General features: G+C 36.3%; 1 protein-coding gene across 7 annotated transcripts in view; it reads left to right on the plus strand.

Moving 5' to 3' along the window:
- The window catches only part of FGF12 (fibroblast growth factor 12), a 501,860-nt gene that overhangs the window by 321,879 nt on the left and 155,169 nt on the right, over nucleotides 1-24,812 (plus strand). For all 7 annotated transcript variants that reach the window (XM_010959262.3, XM_010959261.3, XM_074365901.1 and 4 more), the window contains one exon: nucleotides 22,417-22,520. In XM_010959262.3, coding sequence (XP_010957564.1) covers nucleotides 22,417-22,520 — 104 coding nt within the window. The remainder of the gene's footprint in view (nucleotides 1-22,416; nucleotides 22,521-24,812) is intronic.

Below are 24,812 nucleotides of genomic sequence, written 5' to 3' on the forward strand. Positions count from 1 at the left end.
CAGAAAAAGACAAGTGCAGTTTGGAGAGTATTAATAGGAATATTTTACATAAAATTAGAAAGGTAATTATTCTGTTCCACTATTACCATAGAAGATACATTTGAATAGGTCAAGCATACTGGGGTGAAAACAATTAAGATATTATAACCAAATGCATTGTTCACTTTTTCTCTGAACAAAAAAAAAACATTAAGAGCTGTTTAACTATGGCATGAGCTGCCTCGTAAGCGAGTACAGTGATGAAACTGGAGCTGTTCAAGCAGATGCTGTACTGGCACTTGTAAAGAAAGGGTTTGCAAGAAAACCCCTTTGATGTAGGAGTGGAGATGGTGGTGGTTGGCATAACCTCAGAAGTCAGTGACTTTTAAGATCTCCTTCAGTCTTGAGATTCTTCTAAAAATTATTTTGTTGAATAGGTAAGATGAGTACATGCTACAAAATTGTAAAGGCAGAAAAAAAGGACATACATTTGAAAAAGAGCCAAACAGTGCTTGACAGCCAGGATCTGGCTCGGCACTGCCAGCAGGCCTCGTGCGCTTCTGTTGAGTATAAACAGTTCATCAAAAGACCAGATCGGACAAGGCCACTGTGACCATGATGGATCAGGACAAAAACAGGACTACTCTGTAACCACGTATCAGCATAGACAAAAACAGGAAAGTTGTCCAAACCACAGAATGATCAGATCTTTCTCTATCCTGGCTTATATGGGTGGCTGCTGCTTCATCACCCAACACAGAGCCTTGGTCTCTTCTTCTTGTCTTATAGATAAGCATTATTAAGATATCCAGTTACAGGATTACACCTGCTTCCTTAGAGCATCCAATCTGGAGTAAATCTGCTTTCTTTGAGTCTCCTTAAAAATCACTTAACCCAAGACCAAATCCTGGAAGTCCTTTTTTACAGCTTACTAATACACCTCTGTTCTGCTATGGGTATAATTTTCCTCTTTGCTGAGAGTCCTTAAACCCAACTTTGTTCAACCACTCTGGCAGGAAGACATTTATTGTCCCTCCTCTCTCTGCCATCTGGCCACATTTTTTGATATTCTTCCAGATGCAGTGGGTGCATTAACAACACATACAATATTATATGTCTATTTCTATACTATATCTATATCATATTTATCAGTCTATCTATCTCTATCTGCCTATCTATCTATCTATCTATCTTGTTTACTACTTTTTTTAACTTAAAGTGTATCTACAAGACTTTTCCATATTAGTACATATTTAAATGGGATAATTGATTTAACTTAATTTCCCACTGAAGGACATTTCAGGTCTTTCTAGTATTTTGCTAATGCAAACTATACTATAAACAATATCCTGTACAGAAGTCATGCTCCATGTGTGCAAGTGTATTTATAGGATGGCTACTTAGAAGAGGAATTGCTGGGTCAAGGTTTTGTGCTTTTATCCTTTGGAAACATACCTATTTGCTCTCCATTGTACAAATTTCCTCTGAGAGTGGCTGTTTCTTTATCTTCTAGTCAACACAATGTGTTATTAAACTTTTGGTTCTTTGTTACCTAAAAACATAAACTTTAGTTCTTCTTATTATAAGTTAGGTTGAGCACTTGTTCAAGTATTTTAAGAGCCATCTGCATTTCTTTTTCTATAAAATGTCTGTTTATATCTGTTTTATAACATGTCTGTTTTATCATTTGCAGGAAGTCTGTTCCTATTTTAAAACTCAGCTCATTGTTATGTGAGTTGCAAATATCTTTACTCATTTTGCTGTTTGTCTCTGAATTTTTTTGCCATGCTTTATTTTATTTTATTTTAAATATGCTTTCATGCCCTCAGCTTTTCTTTCCTATTTTGAAAAGTTTTACTCATTCCAATATTATAAAAGAACTCTCCCATATTTTAGTAAAGAATAGCTTCATTTTTATAATTTGTATTTAATTAATCCAGAATTTATTGATTGACTTTTGATTCTAAGCCTCTAATATTTTGTGTTCCTAACTACCAATTACAGATACAAATACAGTTTCTTCAGATTTTTATGAATGTATTAAATTCACCATGAGTTAAGTATAAAAAAACATATTTCAAAAGAGTTTCAGAAATCCAATTGGAAATTAAAAAATCTAGTCATCCAGCTATGTTTTCTATACAAAACCAAACATATGATGTTTTGATACCACCAGTCACAAGTAGATAGACATAGCCAAAGCCAACAGAAGCTCTGTATGTATTGCTGAATGATGAACGAAAACATGATCCAAATAGTTGGGGAAATTCATTAAGGATGTGAGGGATCCTGCAAAGGATTATGAAGGTGTCCTGTCTTCCTAACAAGGGGCCTTTCTGGACATGGAGCTAATCTCTTTCACCTACTCAGACATACACATTACAGTAGTGATGGGAGAGCAAAGGCTATGCCGTATCCAATTATAGGGATATTATTTTCTTCTACTGTCACCTATACTTCAAGAATATATCGTCGGTTTGTATGTGTGAAATCACACCTACAAGCTGGATGAAAAGAAAAAGAAATGCATGTGTTAGCCTGCTGGTTTTCTCTAAGCAAGGTTATTTACATATTCCTGAACAACACTTTGGCACATGTAATGTTGTTACTCTTATAGTGGCATGCCTTTTCAAGAGCAAAATTAATATTCAGCCTTAGCTTATGAATGTAGTTACTTCACTTGATTTTTTTTTTTTTGTAAATAAAGGAAAAATGTTGCCTTTTGATTTTCATAGCTAGAAGAAAATAATGGGCATTTGTTTGAAATTTGTTTCTGTCAACTGTGTTCTAATTTTAAAGACTATTCCTTCAAATGTTTGCAAGTCCAGTTCTTTCTTTTAATAGCTCACCAACTCACATAAAGTCATAAGGAAACAGCTCCTCAAACTTTTTTGACCTTGGCTTTGTATCTTCTTATAAGTTATATTTCTTTTTGATCCTAAGACTTCTGCCTTCGTGTGTCCATCTGATCAGTAAAGTAAAACATGAACCGTTTAGAAATTATCCTTCCTCTGAGGTGCTCCATGACTATTTATGGGCATATTTATAAGCAGGATACATAGTGGTTAAGAATCTTAGAGGAGCTACTCCACCAAGTGTATTCCTAGAAGAGGGGAGGACTGAGGTTGTGTGAGATGACATTTGCTTTAGTCTTGGGCAAATCAGGTAAACTTTCTCAGATTTAAACAACCTCTGATTTTACAGAATGAGAGTAGCAGAGAATCTGTAAGCTGTTTATAGCCTTTCCTTGAATTTTCATATAGAAGTAAATGTATGCTCAGAAAAACTGATCGACAGATTCCATTTCCATAAATACCATTTGTTCAGAAAGGTATGTTACTGGCAGGAAATCTTCAGTTTGCAAATCCCGATGTGATCTTCTCAAGGTGTATATAAATAGCTGGAGACTCATAGACATAAGAAACTGAGCCAGAATGGAATTCAGACAATCTGACTTGAGATTCAATGCCTTGGCGTTAAGTATTTAATTTCTTCCTATCTTAATTCCCTCATTTGTTAAGTAGGGATAATAATAGTACTTGGACCATAAGGTTGTTGTGTGGATTAAATGGGTGATCATAAAAAGTGCTTAAAATAATGCCTGAACATGGTTGAATGTTGTCAGTTGTTGTTGTTATTATTCTCATCAGTAGGGGTAAGAGTCCTTGCTTGCAAGGAGCTTATAGACATTGACCATTTTAACAGAAGTGGAATTCTGAGTGGTAGGAACTCTTGTTACATCAAAGAATTTAAAAATACTTAGCTGGGGGTGGGGTGGGGTGGGTCTTGAAGTGCACTCTAAGTTAGTGGTTTCTAAAGTGTGCAGACCCCGGACCACCAGTTTTCAGCGTCATCTGAAAACTTGTTGAAAAACACGTTCTTGAGCCTCGTCCTAGATGTGCTGAATCAGAAACCCTGGGCTGGGGCTCAGCGATCTGTGTTTTGGTAAGTCCTCTGGGTAATTCTGATGCACTGCAGGAGATATGAAGGGCCACTCTCCTCTGCACCCAAGATTGGGAGTCTTCACCTTTACTAATGAAGCAGTCTCTGTTTGGGGACTGTCATACTGAGTTCTATGGGAATCTGATTCCTAACGTAATAGGGAAAGCATAGGTCTGCAGGTATACTGAAAAGCATACTGAAATTCGGACTTGCTATTAGCTCAAACGTGTGGAATCTGTTCCATTTTGATTTATTTCTTGGACAGAGTCAGAGCACAATTCTAGACAGATACGTGATCAAACATAGGATTGGGGAGTTACCAAAGAAAGCATATATAATGATATGAGTAAGCCTGTACCGCATAGTTTTATGTCTTGAAACTTCTACACATGCTAAGTCCTTTGCATGAAATGACTTCACCAATCTTATCTGCCTGGTAAATCACTCTTACTTACTCTTCAGAACCCTTCAAAACTCTTACCTCCTTGGTCAGCGTGAAGGCTTCTCCAGCTGTCCCCTCAGCTGCCACCCTCACACAGTACCCTGCATTGCTTACTTCACTCTACTGCCTTTGAACCATGTGTGTACTGTTATGGTTGCAGAAGTTACATTAGACTGCAATTCCTTATCTGCATTTGTGTTTCGCCTGTTAGAGTGTAACGTCTTTATTTGTCCTTCTGCCTAGGACAGCAGTGGACATTTTCCAAGATCCAATTCTGGAGGGCTGTGCAGGTGTGTTTCATTTAGCTGGCATACTTTAGGGGGGAAAAAAAGGAGTGTATTCAAGCAATGGGTGCACCTACTTTTCCCCACATTTTCCTCCAACCTGGCTAGTCCCTAAAGACTTTTGAGTTTGGGATACCTCAATGTTTGTGAAATCAAAATAGAACAAAACAAACAAACAAACACCCCCCAAAAAATACCTTCAAAGAAAGAGTATAAACCACTTCAATATCACCAAGTGTAAGGCAGAGTAGCTTGGGCTGTGAGTCAGACAGCATGGTTTCCAGTCCAGGTCCTGTCCCTAGTCAGCTGTATGATCTTGTTTAAGTCATGGAATCTCTCTGTTCCTTGGATTTCTGTTCTGTAAAATGAGATTTTGGAAAAGATCATCTTCACTCTTGTTGATAGATCTGAAACTTAGAAAGCCTGTAAGTTGGCAGCATTTGTTTTTACCTTTGAAAAACCTGAAACTTAATTTTTTAAACATATTACAAAAAAGGGGCAAAATTGTGAAAACCGATAGTGCAATAATTTTTGCACTGAATTTGAAAACAGTAGTAAATTTACTCTACCTTTAAAATATATACAGGATATGACCACTTCTTAGTAACCCTATTGCCACTCCCTAGTCCAAGCTGCTCTCATCTTTGGACTATTGCAGTAGCTTCTTAACTAATCTTGTTCCGTAAGGCTTTCCCCCTCAATCTAGTATCCACACAGCAGCCAGTTAAAACAGGTCAGATCGCTGATTTCTCTACCCATTCTGTTCCATCACACACCATTAAGGGTAAAAGCCAGATTCGTCCTACGACCAGTTAAATTTTACATAATCCTGCTCATTAGCTCCTGATGGTTCTCTCTCCTCTTTCTTTTGACTAGTCTTCCAGCTATTCCTTTAACACATCAATTATGTTCCCTCCTCAAGGCATTGATACAGCTCTCAGCATCTTCTAAAATGTCCTTTCTCCAAGTATCTAAATAGCCCACTCCCTCATCTTCATTCCCTTACTCGAAAGTGAAGCCTTTTCTCATGGAGGTCTTTTCTGGCTAATCTGTATATGTTTCAAACCCTATCTTCCAACACTTCACTCTCTCTTGGCAACCTGATTAATTTTTCCCCTCTCGACCACTTACCATGATATAATACATTTATTTTATGATGTCCGTCCTCCCCTAAAGTGTTGCCCGTGTATGTACTACACGTTTTCCTCATCCATTCTTGCTTATGTTATTGTTTCCACTAATTATGTCATCCTCTGAAAATAAGATTGATTGCCTTTTGTCTTTGAGAACTTTTTCTGATTTTTAAAACCGGAAGTCCTGCTTTTTCCTCTGCATACACTGTACATCTCTTAAAATATTTATGCAGTTTCATTTGTGTTGATGTATTTATTTTCTTTAAGTTATAAGTTCCTTTAGGACATTGACTACGTCTGACTTATCTTGGTGTTGGCATGTAACAAGACGTTAATAATGGGTAGTGGCTTAATAATGGATAGGGGTAGGTTAATTCATAGTAGAAATAGTATAATCAGAAGACCATTTAAATTTAAAGGCTTAATTAGCGTATAAGCTGTACAGGGCCAGGGAGCATGGTTTGTGTTTTGCATTGTTGTAACCCCAGTACCTAGAATAGTGCCTGGCACATACTAGGTTTTCAGTATTTGTTGAATAAATGAATAAAAGTGAGTTCTCAGAAGCACCTCATAAAAAGTGGATATGATTTTGTCAGACAACACCTAGTTTGAAGGATTAATGCAAATTAAATCCTGTTTTTTTTTTTTGGTTTATTTTTCTTTTGAGAATGACAGCATTTTAAGAGACTTCAAAGGATGGGTAAGGAAGTCATTTTCCATTATGAAAATAAGAAGAAAATTGAGTATGCTTAGTCTGGAAAAGTGAACTCTATAGCAATAATAGTAAAAGAAGACACCACTCTTGCACAGTTTTAAGTATATCTTCAAAGCGTTATGTGAATATATATTCATAGTAATAATGACAGAGGTATCAGTTCCTGAAAGTATGTAAATGGTACATTTACCCAGAAGGGAGGGAGCCATTGCTTTTACTATTCAACTAGGACCAGCAGCTAAATTTAAACTTATGTTTTAGGAAAAAGGAAATATACACTCAGGGGCTTTAAAGGTAAGAAAAAAGAGGAGCCAGGGGGTTCTTGAAGTAGTGGAAAAGGGTACTAGAGTTGTGATGAATTAGAGATTGTTAAAATCTTCCCGAAATTACCTGATTCCGAGGCTCTGAGAAGTGAGTTGATTTGCTCAAGATAGAGTAAAAAAAAATTCAGTTCTGTTATATCCATATCTTTGTTCCTTCCTATGTATAAGATATTGCTTGAGAGATTATTCAGATTTGCCTGCATTCTCAGACCTAACAGATTTTAATTAATGGAAAGATTTTAATTAATGGAATTGGGATTTGTTAAATGTGGGTGGTTTGATGAAGCCTTGTCTGTAGCCACCTACTAAATAAGGGCTAAATTTTATTTTCATGTGGACCAGTATTTTCCAGAGCATACTACTGTGAAGTATAAAATAAGAACTATGTACTTTCAATGAGGGATTTTCAAAATAAAATGGTAACCTATGTGCCAAGCATTATTTCTTAATGTATGAGTTTGGGCAATATTAGATAATAATAGGTAATGTTAACTGAGTACTTTCTAAAGTGTCTAGTACAGATATGAAAATTTTATTTATTTAAGAGTTATAGCAGCCCTATAAAGCAGGTAGTGTAATTTGAAGAAGAGTAAATTGAGGCATAGGCAGTTTGACTAATTAGCCCAAGGTCATGCAGTTATTAAATGGTAGACCTGAGATTTGAACTCAGTGAGTTTAGTTCCAGAGTTACTGCTTTTACCATTCTATGCTGACTACCCAATTTCTCTTTCCTCGTTAATATTTCTTAGTGCATCAGAAACATTCCCTTAAACCACACCACTACATTCTTCTCACAACACTTTAATAAAAGTATTATGAAGGGAATATGACTTATAAAATATTATGGTGATTTGCAGGCTAATCATTGAATTTGAAAGGATTGTTTTCTTCAGTATGTTTGATGTATATTAACTATAAATTACTTTTTTGGAAATAGTAAGCTGTTATACAATAACTTTAAAGATTATAAATAATCTGTTTTTTTTTTCATATATCTGACTTAGGAAGTTTGAGGCGTGTAGGCTGTGTGTGTATGTATTTCCATGTATTATGCAGTAGCCTAGCTGGAGTGATACCGAGTAGGCATAGAGCCAGCATCCAGTGAGGTTGCACTGAGTACGTCTGCTTTCCCTGACACTGAGACAGAATGTAGAGCACATACCCTTGTCAAAATATGTCTGTACAGCATTACTAAGCCTACTCCATAGTATTATAATTGAATTTTTTAAAATGTCCTAAAGAAACCTTCTCCGTGCTTCCTCTTACTTAGGTATTGGCAGAGGCATCGTTTTTATTGTTGTTTTAGTCTGTACCAGGGATCAGTCCTGATCCTTGGGGAAGCAGTGTGGTGGTGGGAATAGTCCATAGGATTTTAGAGACAGACAATTAAGGATATTAACAGATACTAGTATACATTTCTCCACTTACTAGCTGCATAAACTTGGGCAGTTGGCTTTGAAACCATAGTTTCTCATCTGCAAAATGGGAATTATAGGTAAAGATTTCAAGTATATAATTTACCCTCTTGGAAGGAATTGCTTTGGAAAGTCTAAAGAGGAGAAATCTCTGCTGTCTGAAGTTTGAGCAAGAGTAACTTCAGGGAAAACTTGAGCAGAGCTCTGAGGAGCCTGTAACAGACTTTTTGGAACCTCATCTGAAGTTTCAGTGCTCATCTAGGTCCTAGACCCAACCTCCCCATCTTTGGGAGAATTTGATCGAAGTCTAATTTAGATAGGGTTAAACTCCACTGCACTTGGAATTTCCCTCTGAGGGGGTTGGAATGAATGTGGTTATGTGGTCTGTTCTCAGTCCTTGGATTACTCTGATAACCTGAGCAGGGAAAGCCCTACTAAGATGCAAAGGAAGACAGTCCACCTCCCACCTATATCCAAGTTCTCTAGAACAATGGCTCCAAAATGTTTGCACATTAGAGTCACCTGGATACCTTTCAAAAAAACTTGAGACGCAGATCAATAAAATCAGAATCTCTGAGGATGGAACCCAGCACCAGTACTCCTTTAAAATCACATAGATGATTCCAAAGTGCAGTCAAATATAAGAGCAGTGATTTCTTCTAGAACATTGCTTCTTTTACTTTACTCTGCATCAGAATCACCTGGAGGGCTTGTTAAACTAACTGCTGTGGGGGCCCTAACCCCAGAGTTTGTGATTTTGGAGGTCTGGAGGAAGGGCCGAGTGTTTGTACCTCTAACAAGTTCACAGGACTACACTTGAGAACCACTCTCTGGAACAGTACTTCTCAGACCTTAAATGCACAATGATCATCTGGGGATCTTGTTAAACTGCAAATTTTGATTCAGTTGGTCTTGAATGGGGCCTGGATTCTGCCTTTCCAATAAGCTGAAGGAGATGCCAATGCTGCCCCCACCTGTCTTTGGTCTGCTGGCTAGTAAGATTTAATATGCAATGTCGTCACCAGGGAGCTTGTTAGAACCACTTCAGACCTATTGAATTTGAAATTGCTTTTTAAAAAAATTCCTCTCCCTTTTTTTATTAAAGTACAGTCAGTTATAATGTGTCAGTTTCTGGTGTACAGCATAATGTCCCAGTCGTGCATATATATACATATATTTGTTTTATATTCTTTTTCATTAAAGATTATTATAAGATATTGAATATAGTTCCCTGTGCTATACAGAAGAAATTTATTTTTATCTATTTCTATATATAGTGGTTATCATTTGCAAATCTCAAGCTCCCAAATGTATCCCTTCTCACCTCCTTCCCCCAGTAACCATAGGATTGTTTCCTCTGTCTGCAAGTCTGTTTCTGTTTTGTAGATGAGTTCATTACTACTCTTTTTCCTTTTGTTTTTTTCTTCTTTCCAGGTTCCACATAAAAGTGATATCATATGGTATTTTTCTTTCCTCTTCTGGCTTACTTCACTTAGAATGACAGTCTCCAGGTCCACCCATGAAATTGCTTTTGAACAGTGCTGCATGTTGGAATCATCTGAGGAGTTTTAAAAAATATTGGTGCCTAGGTTCAATCCTGAAGACTTTTATTCAGTTAGTATGGATGTGGCCAGGACATCAGAATTTAAAAGAAAAATAACTCCTCAGAAGGTTGTAGTATGCAGCGGAAATCTTTGAGACAGAGTTACACAATAAGGTATTTGTTTTAAAGTACAGTGCAAATCATTGCTGTCCTTTTATGGAATATTCCACTATATTTTAAAATAAGGAGGTCCTCAAGATGAAGATGACAAATACATGGTCCCTCCTGGGTCTACGACAGGTATCAGTAAATTCTCACAACATTTACTGTGTTCAAGTTTCAAACGCCTTCTAAAGACATAGCTTCAGGCAGCTACAACAAAATGCCGGGAGTTTCCTGGATGCCTCCCAGGTGCATGCTTCATCTTTATTAACTCCAACGTGTTGAGGACCAACGGGGTTCTAGTTACTGATTACAAAGATGACTCCAATACAATTCCTGCTTTCTAGCTGTTCCCATGATAGTAGAGGAGGTTGAACATTTACATAAAACAAAATTTAATAATGCAAGGTAGCACTAGTACTGCCAAGGGATTAGAAATATCACCAGATTTCAGAGCTGGGAGAGATTCCCAAAAGCCTTAGTGCTCAGAGAGAGTGGATTTTAAACTTGAATTTTGAAAAATAGGAACAAAATATGTAAGCTAAGATTAGGAGAACTGCATTTCAGATAAGGAGGCACAAACTCACCTAGTGGAGAAAGTTCCTGCTGTGTTGGGGAAAAATGAGCTGACCAACTTGTATGAAGCAAAGAGGTTAAGTGGAGGTGTCAGACAGGACCATGTTTAAGAGCGCCTTAACTGATACATAGGAGAATTTAAAATTTATATTTTAGGACATCAGGGATCAGTGAAAGTTACTGAGCATTGCGATAGAATAATTGGTTAAATGTGATGGGACTATCATAGTGGTGGGCTGAAACAGATTTTAAGGTAAAGAACAGTAATGCCAAAATCATCATCTTATTTTTCAAATTTTTTCTCCTCCATTATTAAAAAATTTTACCACATTTATTCCTGTAGATCCATTTAATTTTTTTGGAATGAAGCAAATATATATATTATATATATACACATATTATATATATATATATATATATTTTTTTTTTTTTAAATCAGGATCAGTAAAATAACATTTGAGTTACAGTGTCAGCCTAAATTGAGTGAAATCATGAATGTTCCCTTTGTGGCTTCTTCACTGGCTTTCCACTATTTAAACATAATTGCTCATCAGTATTATGTGCATAGATTTTCAAAAGTGCTTTCCTGTTTTGGTGATTAATAATAGTGAAGTGCAAAGCTTTGATTGACATATCTAAACCATCTCAAGTTAACTAGCGTTGTCTGTGTGTAATTTTAACTGAGAAATAAAGGTTGTGTATTTTCTGGGTGGGGCATTTTGGCTTGGCTGAAAAAATTCTTTTAAGGCTCCCAAATTTATTTATTATAGTTCCATTTTTTTTACAACTATTTAGACTGTGGTTACTAGAAGTTCTCTTATGTCTTAAGAGCACCAATATTTTATAGGCTTACAGCCAGCAGCACCTAAGTACAGATGCTAGCTCTTCTTTGGCTGACTTCGTGGCCCTGGCAAAACCACATTTCTGAGCTGAATGCAGTGCCTTCATATGTAAAGCTGGAGGCAGAATACAGGTGTGGAGTATATATATTTTTTCCATTGAAGTTTCGTCATCATGATGGCAGGTCTCATGCCTGTCTTTGACACACTGCAGTGCCTGGAAGACAGGTGGTGAATCATGAATAAACCTAATAGGCCATAGTGTCAATTTTGGCAACCGAGTGTTTGATGGGAAATTTGCAGAAGATACAAATTTGAAACCTTAAAACATGCAGAGATTTGGGGGAGGATGTGTTTGCCGATGGGTCTGGATTGACACCTGTGCTGCTCACTGAATTCTTCAAATGGACTGTGAGACAAGTCTTCCGTGTAAGACAAGTAGGCTGCAGTGGATGAGTGATGACAGGCATTTGCTTTCATTATCAATAGTGATATGCTTCATTTTTCATCTTATGGGGAAAAAAAGAATCACATTGAATTGACTTGTTAATTATGCAAGTTTTTGAACATCTTTGAAGTAACCTAGGAATATCAGGATTAAAAGCCCATGGCAGGATTTCTGCCAGAGCCAAGGCAAATATTTCTAGTGGCTCTTGCCAAAGAAAGGGGTCATCATGTTGCTCATTTTCACTATATTGAAAATTGACAATGTTTGCTATCAGCCAATGCTTGGAAGGAGAATTTTAAGGCTCTAAGCCCCAAACCACTACTCAGTCCCCTAAGTCAATAAATTCAGGGGGGAAAATAAATCGGACAGTTGAATTTTTGGACCAATTGTTTATAAAATAAGGCATTAGACTGAAAGCCCTTAATCAACATAGACTAAAGTATGTTGATTTTTACATTACTTTTACTGTTTCATTTAAAAAATATATAGTCATTTTTGCTTACTGGATCTTAACTATGTAAAATGAAATACATTTTTTTTCGCCCATAACATTTTAAGAAGTTTAAGTTAAAATAATGAGATAAGGATGACCGAGGCATCACCCCCTACCCCCATTATGAAAGCTCTAGATTTAGAGGTTTAATAACAATACCACCAGCACCAATAATACTTTGTGTTTTACTTTTATAGTTTAGCAAGTTTTTTTAAAAGATTAGTATCTTAATTGATCCACATAGTAAGTTAGTAAAACATTTAGAGCAGACACTAAGGCTCCCAGAGGTTACATTACTTAGAATCACCAAGGTCACAAAGCTGTCAAATGTTAGAATTAGGGCTCATGACCTAGAGCTTTGTCCCCTGGACTAAAGCTTAGTCCTCATTTCAGGACTTAAAGCTAAAGAAGTAGAGACAGTCACTTTTCCCTTAATTTTTGTAAGAAATGCTGTTTTAGAAAGTTAAATTCAATGACCACAATTGCTTTAGCTTCTCCTGTGCAATGCACTCTGGATAAGAACAAACAAATGAACATATTTCATACTCTTGAAGAATTCCTAGTTTGCAGGGAGGCTCAGGCAAACACATGAAATATGAAAAAGCAACATGATAAGTGCTGTGTACGGAATGCTGTGGAATTAGGATGAGGGAACAATTAATTTGCCTGACTGAGTACCCTGTCATACCATAATTTATAACTGCTTTTGTGTTGGAGGATTTAAGAGCTGAGACTATCTCCTAGTTTGCTGATTATTCAATAATAATATTTTCCTGTTGAAAATGGGGAGGGGGAAGAACTGACCTTATTAAAGGATAAATAATTGCTAGGAATAAATACTAATTTCATGACTAACAAAAAAAAAACAATTGAATGACCTACAAAAATTATCATGAACGTTGCAATTACAAATGTTATTGCGAGAAACTATAGGATTCAAGGGGAAAATAACCCAGTACCAACTTAATTTTAGGTTAAGATTTTGTTGAATGGGGTGTTATTCACATTTGAACAAAGCATCTTTATTGAGAACGTTTTGAAGTGTGGGAAATGGTTTGAATTTTTGAGACAATCTTATTGAGAGTGCACAGATTATAAACCCAAGTATCTCTGTTCTATCTTAGTATATTGCATTATAAATTTATTTGGGGTTTTAGCGGGTCATAAAATATGTTTCTTTCATTGCCTATTTTGCAAATCAACCCAGAGTTTCAAAATACAAATGTACCCTTTTATATCTGTTCATTATTACAAGCAATAAGAATCTGTCCTTAGAAGTTACTTGAGAGGATACTGGCTTTACCTGCTGTAAAGAAGAGTTTGTAATGAACTTTTGTCTCCTCTCTCCTTCCCTCCTTCCCTCCCTCCCTCTCTATCTCCCTATTTCGCTTCCTCTTCTTTGCATCTTCACTGATTGTCACATTAAATGCTTTCTGATGTGTTTTGGATTGCTTGTACTTTTTTGCCACTGGGATAACTTGTGTGGATAATAGGTCGAAATCAAGTTGAATAAGAACATAGCACTTTTATTTCACTTAGCAGACAGAGAAAGATAAAGATTGTATTTTACTTGTATGTGACATCTAAAAAATAAAACAAACTAGAGACTATAACAAAAAAGGAACAGACTGTAGTTACAGATAGAGAGAACAAACTGGTGGTTACCAGTGGGGAGAGGGGAGGGGGAGGGGCAAGATAGGAGTAGGGGATTAAGAGGCACAAACTTTTATGTATAAAATAAATAAGCTACAAGGATGTATTGTACAACATAGAGAATATAGCCAGTATTTTGTAGTAAGTATAAAAAGAATATAATTGTTAAAAATTTTGAATCACTATGTTATATGCCTATAACTTATGTAATATTTTATACCAACTATATTTCAATAGGAAATGAAAAGAACAAGACCTAGCTCACAGAGCTGTCCCCAAAATTAAAATAAAAAAGGACATAGCACTCTTACACAGTTCTTTTTTCCAGTCCAATATAATTGTACAAGATGTCTGGTATCTTGGTTGTAAAAGATTCCCCAGACTCTCTTCTTCCTCTTCATTTTCTCCAAAACCTGCATCACCCTACACACACACACACACAGACGTGCACACACACACACACATCCACACACACACACACACCAGCCCCATGCACCCTATGCTCTACCCTCTCAAACTTTGAATCACATAGGCTTTCTGGGTTTCCTTTTAGATTCCATATTTGAATATATTCTATGTGTGGTAAATATTATCTGTGATTTTTTTTCTTACTTGATTAATTATGGAAATATGACCTAGAAAAGCTATGAATAAGCAGACTTAAAGAGGAACCACTGCTGATTCATTTATCTATTTGGCAAATATTGAATAGTGGCTTCTAAGACCAAGAGGCTGTGCTAGGCATTGAGGGTAATAATAAAATTTCCTGTGCCTTCAACTTGCCCACAGAAGAGTGAGAGCCTCAGAGAGACTCATGGATGAAGGTGTATTCCCCAGGGACCACATCTGTTGGATGTGTCACTATTTTCCTAGTCTAAGTACAGCATGGGGCCTATACTAAGTGCTCAACAAATATTTATGGAAAGAATAAATGACGTTTGAATCAAGGACATCACAGAGATATTTATGAGGAACTATGTGCGAGTTAGCTAACTAAGGTTGTGGAATCTCACCCCAAAGTTTTGGATGGCACTGTTCATTCCTTTTATTTATTTACTTTGTTCCCCTGCCCTGCCCCCAATTAGAACTCCTTATATCTTGAAATAAAGTCAGATAGTCAAGTATTTAGTTTTTTTCTTTAAGCAACATTCTGCATGTCAAAATAGCTAGCCTTTTCTCAGATGCCTGAAAATAAAGTAGACATTCAAGGAATATAATCTCTTTAGTTTTTCCTTTCTCATGAGTTACTTTTCTTTCATTCTCTACTTCCACTTAAACTTCAACCTGACACTGATTTAAGTTTTGTAGGTCTTAAAACTTATATATTTTGGGCCCCCCCTCCTTTGAAAAAATAAATAAATATAGTATAGTGAAATGAAATTTAGGTACAAAAATGAGTAAGGTGAGAAAATTAATCACAAAAGATTACATTTTAAAGAGCTGAAACCTATCACAAAAGAGATAAAGTCCGAGGAAATAATAAAATACTTTAATTAGTTATTTGATGGGTACAAGTCTGTACATTTATTTTCCATTATTTTGTATGTATAATCTTTGATCATCTTTTCATAGAACACTTTTATATTACTTGTAGAAAAATAATTCAATCTTTTCCTGTAGCATGATGAATCAAAATTGATCCTTTATTATTATTTTTAACTTACAGAAGTTTAGCTTCATAGCTTTTAATTGCTCATTTTATGTACATGTTGAGGATTGTTACCAAATTTGAGAATTTTTTGGGTGTAAGATTTCAGGGCATTTCAAATGCCACCACCCAGCTCCCCCAGTAAATAACTTTTGCTACTCATTTATATGTTACTACAATAATGCTGTGTATCCAACAATCACATAGCCTCATTTGCATGCGGGAGTAATGTTGATGTCTCTGGTGTTTGGGGTCTGATCTTGTCTGGGTTACAGATCTGGGGGTTAACTATCCACTGGTTAATCTAGAAGTGCTATTTTCCTTATATCAAGAGGAAGTAAGAATCAGTTGCTCATGTGATTAAATTTTGGACTCCAGATCCAGACTACCTGAGTTTGACATCTGAATCTTCCACTGAGGAGCTTAAACCCTCTGTACCTCATAATCCTCATCAGTGGCCCTGACAGTGCCTACTTTATTGGTTTTTATGAGAATTAAACCTTTGACTAGAACTGTACCTATGATAACTGATGTATGTCTTTTTGTTAAGTACATGATAAATTTTAAGACATGGACTCCTGAGGCAGCTCTGTTATGCTCTAGTCATCTTCCATCCTTTACCTGGGACCAGTGGGTTGGTCTGTGCATGTTCCTCTCAATGCAGTGGCAGAGGGGAAATGCACAAACTGGCCTACATGAGCCCTTTGTTGAATCTGCTTGCGTCTGCTAACAGCCTATTGGCCAATAGAAGTCACATGGCTGAGCACAGTTGTAAGGGATAGGGCAGAATGTCCTTCCAGAGCATCGCACATTTATATGGCAGAGCACATAGATACAGGGAGAAGTGGAGACTTGGATGTATCAATGCAGTTCGTCTACTAGTTCCTTTTTTAACCATTTCCTTCTCTATTTAAAAATAGCTCTATTGAAGTATAATTGATATACCAAAAGATCCCTGATTATTTAATATATACAATCTGATAAGTTTCGACATATGCATACACTTATGAAACCATCACTACAATCAAGGTTATAAACATAGCCATTAATTCCAAAACCTTTCTCATGTTCCCCTGCTTTTTTTTTTCCTTGTAAGAACACTTAACATGAGATCTACTCTCTAAACAAATTTTTTAAGTGCGTAGTATAGTATTGGTAACTCTAGGTACTGTGTTGTGTAGCAAATTTCTAGAACTTATTTGTCTTGCCTAGTTGAAACTTTATAACTATTGAGCAACAGCTACCCATTTCTCCCTCCCTTTAGTTCCCGATAGCTGCCTTTCTACTCTCCAATTTCATGAATTTGATTATTTTAGATGCTTTTTATCATTGGGATACTGCAATATTTGTTTTACCCGGAGTGGCATATTTCACTTAGTATGGTGGCCTCCAGGTTTATCTATGTTGTTGCATATGACAGGATTCCCTTCCTTTTAATGCTAACTAATATTCCATTATATGTTTATATCACATTTTCTTTATCTACTCATCCATCCATGGACACTTAAGTTGTTTCCATGTTTTGGCGATTGTGAATAATGCTGCAGTGAACATAGGAGGGCAGACATAGCCCCCAGATCCTGACTTCAGTTCTTTTGGCTATATCCCAGGAGTGAGATTACTAGATCATGTAGTGGTTCTAGATCTAATTTTTTGAAGATCTCCATACTCTTTTCATAATAGCTGCACCATTTTACATCCATACCAACAGTGCACAAAGTTTCCAATTTCTCCATATCTTCATTAACACTTGCTATATTCTATTTTTTTTCTTTTTTTTTTGGATAGTAGTCATTCTAACTGGTGATAATCTCGTTGTGGTTTTTTTTTTTTTTTTTTGCTATTGAGTTGTACTTAAGTATTTAGGATATTAACTCTTTATCAGATGCATGGTTTGCAGATATTTTCTCCCATTCCTTAGGTTGCCTTTTCATTCTGTTGATTGCTTCCTTTGCTGCACCAAAGCTTTTAAGTTTGATGTAGTCCTACTTGTCTATTTTTGCTTTTGTTGCCTGAGCTTCTGGTGTCATACTCAAGAAATCACTGCCAAAATCAATGTCACGAAGCTTTTCCCCTATGTTTTCTTCCAGCACTTTTACAGTTTCAGGTGTTATGTTTAGATCTATAATCCATTTTGAGTTGACTTTTGTGTGTGATATATAATAAGGGTCCAATTTCATCCTTTTAGATATGGATATCCAGTTTTCCTAACACCATTTGTTCAATAAACTACACTTTCCCTTTATTATCTTTTTTAAAATAACCATTTCCACTTCATTGTTTCATTTTTCAAAATATAAGAGTCAGATTTACATAAAGTTTAGAATGAGACACTCTATTTGGAAAGGATGAGATTGAAATGCTCAAATGTCACATTAGATGTTTGCGCTCTTATTTGTCTTTAGTCAGTGAATGTTTACTGGGATCTTTAATAGAAGCAGAATAGATATTACCCTGCTTATTTATTATCTATCTCCTTTTCTCTTTCTCTCTGTGTTTCTGTCTCTTTCTCTCTTCCTCCCCCCATTCACTCCTTTTTCCCATATTATACAAGTGTGATTTAGACGTGATCCTTACTTTGGAAAGCTTATGAACTAGTTGTGGTTGGGAAACAAAATACATTTTTAAAGAAGAAAATTAAAAATTGTGATTAAATATAGTCTGGATCTAGGGCCAGGACAGCTGAGAAGTGAGAGAGAAGCACTTGATCTTTGGTGTATCATTTCAAGCACAGCAGGGGATTCAGTATGAAGATGTGGGGAATGACATTCCCAGCAGAGACTGTGTAGAAAGCAAAAACACAAGGTTAAAAGGTAGGAAGAGGAAGATCAAATTACTAGAAGCAGTAAGTAAGTATATTAATGTGAGTAGTGCCATGTAGCAGAAATGTATGCTGTGTCTATTTTTATATATATAACCTTGAATATTTGGCTGAGATGCTTTAAGTTTTTAATTTCTTTTTTTATCTTAAAAAACACTTTTATTCCAATAAGAAAACCTAAGATTCTAGAAATAATTTTTTGGGTCATCTCTTTTCATGATGCTTATAATCAATAACATTTATTAAATACAAGATATGTACATAGAACTGGAGACGTTGCAGAGACACTCAAGAGTCTTGCATTTTAAGGATGGAGACAGGTGTGTAAACAAATAACTATTGTACTCTGTTCCAAATGCCGTTAAACAGAGATATATCCATGAAATAAACAACTATGGAAAAGGAAACAACTATCTCTGAAGGGTTAGAGTAAGACTTATGATGTGGTTAAATAGAAAAGACAGGCTTCCCAAAAAGAGAAGAAAAAAGAAAGAAAAAAAAACCCCAGCCTAGTGGAAATCAAGGGGGGAACCTAGGAAATGGCAGAAAACTCTGTGAAGCTGCTTATGATGAATGGGATGAATGACAGGTGATAAACTTGTAGCGTGGCTTCGATCTAGGTTATAAAGAGTGTTGAGGGTCAGAGTAAATACTTTGGATCCATCTTGTAGACAATGAGTATTCACTAGAGGAATTACGCAGGGGACTAAAGCAGGGAAATGGAAGGAATAGGTGCTTGGGACTTGGAAGAATGGCGTGACCCACTTACTATGAATTGGGACAGTGGCTTTGAGGATGGAGAGGAAAACTGGAGATTCAGGAGGAATCTCACTGAGTAAGAAAAGGCTCATGTGAGCTAGAGCCAGTGTGCTATGCTGAAGATAAATTATACATAAGGGTAAGTCATTTGCCAGTTTTTAAGATTGTAGGGGCAGATTCAAACCCTCCCAAAGAGAATAGCTTTTAGCTTTTACCACTAAAAACTCTCGTTCCAAATTGTTTACTGATTTTTTTTTTTAAAATAGACTTGCTAAGTCTCCCAAAGCATACCATCTAAAAGCCATTATCACCTTATGGTTCATATAAAACTTTCACACAGGTTTCTTGTTTTTGTCCCTACCTAACTTTAGTAGTTTTCTCACTCCCCTCAGATAGGAAAAGCTTTATAGTTGCTTTTTTTAGACTCCTATTTTAGCTAAATGAACCAATGTTCTTAGCATTTGTCCTGGGAAATCTTTACTATCGAAAGACGTTACGCACAATTTGGGGTTTCATTTCTCTTTCTCATAAGAACCATCATTGAACTTGATACCTTCCAGTGGTTGCATTTATTTTGCAATATCTAAGTACCTTACATGTAGTTTGTACCTTACATTTGGTTAATTCTGCTTTCATTAACAATCTCTATCAGTTAGGATTCAGGCTGGCTCTGTGTGGCAGAGGCCAAAATAACAAGAACTTATTTTTCTCACATAAAAGCTAGACCTGGGTAATTGAAAGTTGGACTCCTGCTATTGCTCTACGAAGTCCTCGGGGACCCAAGTCCTTGCCTGCCACCACTCCCTCAAGAGTGGCTCTTGTTTTCATGGCCTGAGGTGATCTGGACACCCCACCCCCATCCCCATCTAAACAGCAATAAGGCAAAGGGTAAGAGGGCAAAGGACAACTATAAGTTGTTTTTAAGGGAGGGGTCTTCACGAGTACAAAGACCTTTCTGCCTGCATCTCACTGGCCAGTACTGAGTCCATAGCCACAGTTGGTTTACAGGATATGTAGGGGAACGTAGACAAAGTGTCTATTACTTTCCAAGAAGGTGAGGATGGATATTAGGTGAAATTAAACTTAAAAGGGACAGAGGCGGAAATAGGATATTTTGGGTAGATAACCACATTAGAGAGCCAGAAAAAATCTTTGTTCAGTTGCATTTCCACCTGGGTTACCTCTCTGAACCTGTTTGTGCTCAAAATATTAGGATAATCATTCTGTCCTAAATTCTACATAATTTTTGTGGTTGAGGGTCAAATGCAATGATGAATTTATCCACATTATCTTGTGTTGCACAAAGATAAAGTATTAATTTTAAATTACAAAGCAATTTTCTAAATATAAACTCAATAGATATTAGTGGGGTGATATGTTAGTATCAGACCCTATGGTAACGTTACCTATAAAACAGAAGAATCATATATTAATGACAAACATCTCTTAGAGAGAGAGAACATACCTCTGTTTATGAAACACCTTTCAGAACATAATAATACATTTGATCCTTCTGTCAATTCTGTGCAGTTAAGAATTATCATGTTCATTTTATAGATAGGAAAAATAAAGCAGAGAGGTTACATGAATGGTGCAAAGCCACATAGCTTCTGAGTGGTGAGTTTAGAAACTACGTTGTCTGCATATCTCTCCCACTTTTTTGTAATCTGTGTTGCTGCTTGAATCTGTGTATGACACACATCTTGTTGCCCATTTGGTAAAGTCTAGATCTCTAAGATTAGAGTGACAGACTCTCAGTTATTTATCGCTACTTATCTACATGGTGTTCTTTCCCATTTCTCCCCATTATGTATCAAATCCTCCAATCTCCCAGTTCCTTCCTGTACACATACATTGCTTCCTGTCCCACTGAAGTGTTTCTGATCTTAGCTTACTTAATTTCTGTCCTCTTTTTTAAGTGTCACCTTGGGTCTCATCTTCTCATATGATGCATTTCTTGAATACTTCAGGCCAGACAGATCTTCCATTTTCCTGAACTCCTGTAACATAGAGAATATATATAGAATGCATATATTATGTTTAATTATAGAAATGCATTATACACTGTATCAGATTATTCCATATGTCTTAGGTTTCTCTCCCCAACTAGACTTTAAGGTCTTGTACTACTTAAGTTATTTTGGTAGCATAAAGACAGTGGTAAGAACATAGAAGGGACAAAAACTAGTATACATTCAGATTGATCCGGCTATTAATTCTCAAGCATTTGCTAAGATCTAGTCTCAACTTTCATGACAAAAGAAGAAAAAGGTTCTAAGAGGCAAAGAGATGGGTCCAATGTCAAACATCTAGGAATTGAATCATGCTATATTAAACCTGTGGTCTAAAGCTTGATCCTTTACAACTATCAAATGACTAAAACCAAATACTGTAATAATCTTATTTATCTTCTGGTATTTGAATACCTTCTCTGAGTAGACAAATAGACTGTTGTATGTTTTCAGTCATGGACAACCCAAATACTTAAAGTGTGTTCACATTTCATCTTGGGATACTGAGTTAAATTTATGAAGTTGATTTTTAATGGTTTTGTGCATAAACATACAAATATATGTATGTATTTCCCAAGATATAAAATATGTCCATTAGAGCTTAAGCTGTCTATCAATCATTGATCCATCTATTTATCTATCTACATTTGCATGTAAAAATTGAAATATAAAGAGAACTGTTCTCTGGCCATTAGTGTGGTTAGGAACGAGTCAGTGGTTTTTGTAATCAACTTGTGTGCTCAAGACAGTGTTCAGGACCACAAGGAAAAGACTGAAAACAACAAGCCACAGTGAATGTTATAAAGATCATATTTTATTATTATTTATGACTACAAACACATTTCTATGGTTGAGAGTTTTTTTGGCTCAAATTATTTGTTTGTTTTTTTAAAAAAAAGTCATCTTACACTGTGTGAATGCATGTTCGTTTTGTAGAGCAGAGGTCCTGGGCTCTCAGATCCATGTGGGGGCCGCAGAGACCTGATGATCTAGTCCCTTTATTGCAAATGTGTTGATGTGATTTACCTGAAAGTCACATGGGTAAGTAACTATGGTGCAGAGATGAGAGGCCAGTTCTCCTCACTCTTAGAGATCTTCTCTGTCTCTCTCTTTTTCTGCTACTTTCAATTCATAGATTTTAATCCTCAGAAGAGTCATCTTAAGAAGCAAGATGATTTATTCAAAAGGTTGTTGATCCTTTCCTCTCTGTCTTCTTTTTTCTTGCCTAGCCCTCTTCAATCTAATTCCTGTGGGCCTGCGTGTGGTGGCCATCCAAGGGGTGAAGGCCAGCCTCTATGTGGCCATGAACGGTGAAGGCTATCTCTACAGCTCAGTAAGTACCTGGCTGTGTTTGTGTGTGTATGCACAGAAGCTGGTGTTGAGAGGTAATGAAGCGACCATTCTTTTAGAGAAGAAAATTACAAGTTGAAGTCATTTTGTATTTCCTGACCCAGTATGTCAGGATTATTATGAGGGTTTTATAATGTACAATGTTAAAGATCATACCTCGTTAAGAAATACCTGAGACTCTTTGTGCAGTGTAAATTCTCTTTGTCTCACCTCCACGTCTAAAGGATAAGCTGTCTTTTGTATTTTACCTGTCTGTTTAATTCAATGGGTAAGAAACTTTTCCTTTCTCCTGCTAGTTCTCCTTAAAGCACAAAGGATGGTTTAAGAAGCTAAATTCTCAAATTTGTCTGGGAGTCTTCTCTGACTTATTGTGGTGAAAAAAATTTCAGAATAGATTGTGTTTTTGTTTGTATTTAATAAAACTGTGTAGTGCATAATATGTCAGATTCCCGAGATAACTGGTCACTTCAAAGTCAATGTGAGTTGATAGAATGAACTTAGGAATCGGGGCTGGGATATTTGAGTTTTATTTGCATTTCAGCGACAATTTTCCTTTGGGAAAGTCACCTCCTCTCTTTGACTGAATGTCTGGACCTTTAAAATGAGGGTGTTGGACCCCATGTTGTCTAACATCTCTTTTAAATCTAAAACTGACAAAATTAGGCAGCTTCAGTGGCTATATTATGAGCCCTGATGTATTTTAAAGTAGTTAACAGTCTCACTCTCAAGATAATAGTTTATGCATTAAGAGAATGCAGCTGCACTGTATCTTGTATATAAAATTCCTTTTCTGCCCTAAGGGGATTACCTCTTCGTAGTTCATGAAGAAATATTCTTGAAAATCATGATTACAGATTTCCACCCTTTCTATGATCTCAGTAAACAAGACAAGGTTATTCAGGAAGTTCACTTATGCCTACTAGATTCTCAATTAATTATTGAATAGCTTTTATTAAACTTTTTCCACATTCAATTAAATGAATCTCTGGTACACTGCTTGCTTATTAGTAATACACCAGTCATTCATATTAGAATTCTTAAAGTTGATATTTTACTCCTGAACATATTCATATCTGAATATGCATTTATATACCAGATGTGTGCATACACATTTTTTCAATGGTTCTACTCAAAATAATACTTAAATATGGATACATTTTGGGTCAAAACAATGGGCTTTCATTCTTAATGTGTCAAAATTCGAACAGTTCTTAATATTCAGTTATTGGGAGCCTGTATTTTAAATTGAGAATCAAAAAAAAGAAGAAGAAAGATAACAGGTATTGTTTTGATTAATTCTAGTTAGTTAAAATTAAAAAAAATTTTTTTTTCAATGTAATACAAGCTAACACATTTAGGTGATCTTAGGATAGTGTTGATTTAAGAATTTAATCAGTCATCAGACAGCTAAAGGTAGACTATATTTATAAGTTCATTATTCATTTTTATATTTACTTAAAAGGTCATAATTCCACAAAAACAGCACAGTTCAAATTTTTGAACAAGAATTCATTTCCAAAGGTCTGGGAAGAAGAAAAACACAGAGAGTCTGACAGTATTGTAGCAGGAGGCAGTTGTGTTGGGGTGAGCGTGTGTGTGTGTATGTGTGTGTGTGTTTGAAAGGGATGGGGACCAGGAGGGGTCACTCATATTGGGTGCAATCCCCAAGTTTCTGGCAGAGGAGCCTGGATGTTTAGCATGACATAACTGAACTTCCTATCTGTCAGCCTTTTTAGAGATGCGGTCTTTCTTTCTTACTCAGAACTAGGCTTAAGATACTGGGGGCTTGAGCTCATAAGAGAGGTTTTAAGGACCTCTCTTGACTAGAGAATTGTACTGTAGGCGCTTTTTTGTAAAGGCGCTAACGCCTTAGTAAAGCCAACAATCACCTATTGCGTTACCTGCTTTGGGTACCTAGAGTTTCAGTCTTCCTCTCGCTTAAATTTGCATCATACCGCGAATTGCAATGCTTTTCCCTGTATGGTACTGTGGGGCTACTGGAACAATTTTTCTTAATTATAAGCCTGGCGTCAATGACCTAGATCATTGGGGTCCCTATTCAGAATCACTCTCTTTCTGGATAGGACTAACAACTAGGAAATGCTGGGTTTTAATTTTAAACAGTAAGCATAGACCTGAAGATTTTGTTATAGGACTAAAGGTGGGGGCAATACTGGGAGAGGCAGACCTGAAAGAGAATTGGGTATCAAGACTTCATTGTCCTTGTCTTACGGCTTGTCTGTGTGGCATGTCTCAGCAAGAGAGCAGGAGCGTG

This window comes from Camelus bactrianus, chromosome 1 (genome assembly GCF_048773025.1).
Source record: "Camelus bactrianus isolate YW-2024 breed Bactrian camel chromosome 1, ASM4877302v1, whole genome shotgun sequence".
NCBI lineage: Eukaryota > Metazoa > Chordata > Mammalia > Artiodactyla > Camelidae > Camelus > Camelus bactrianus.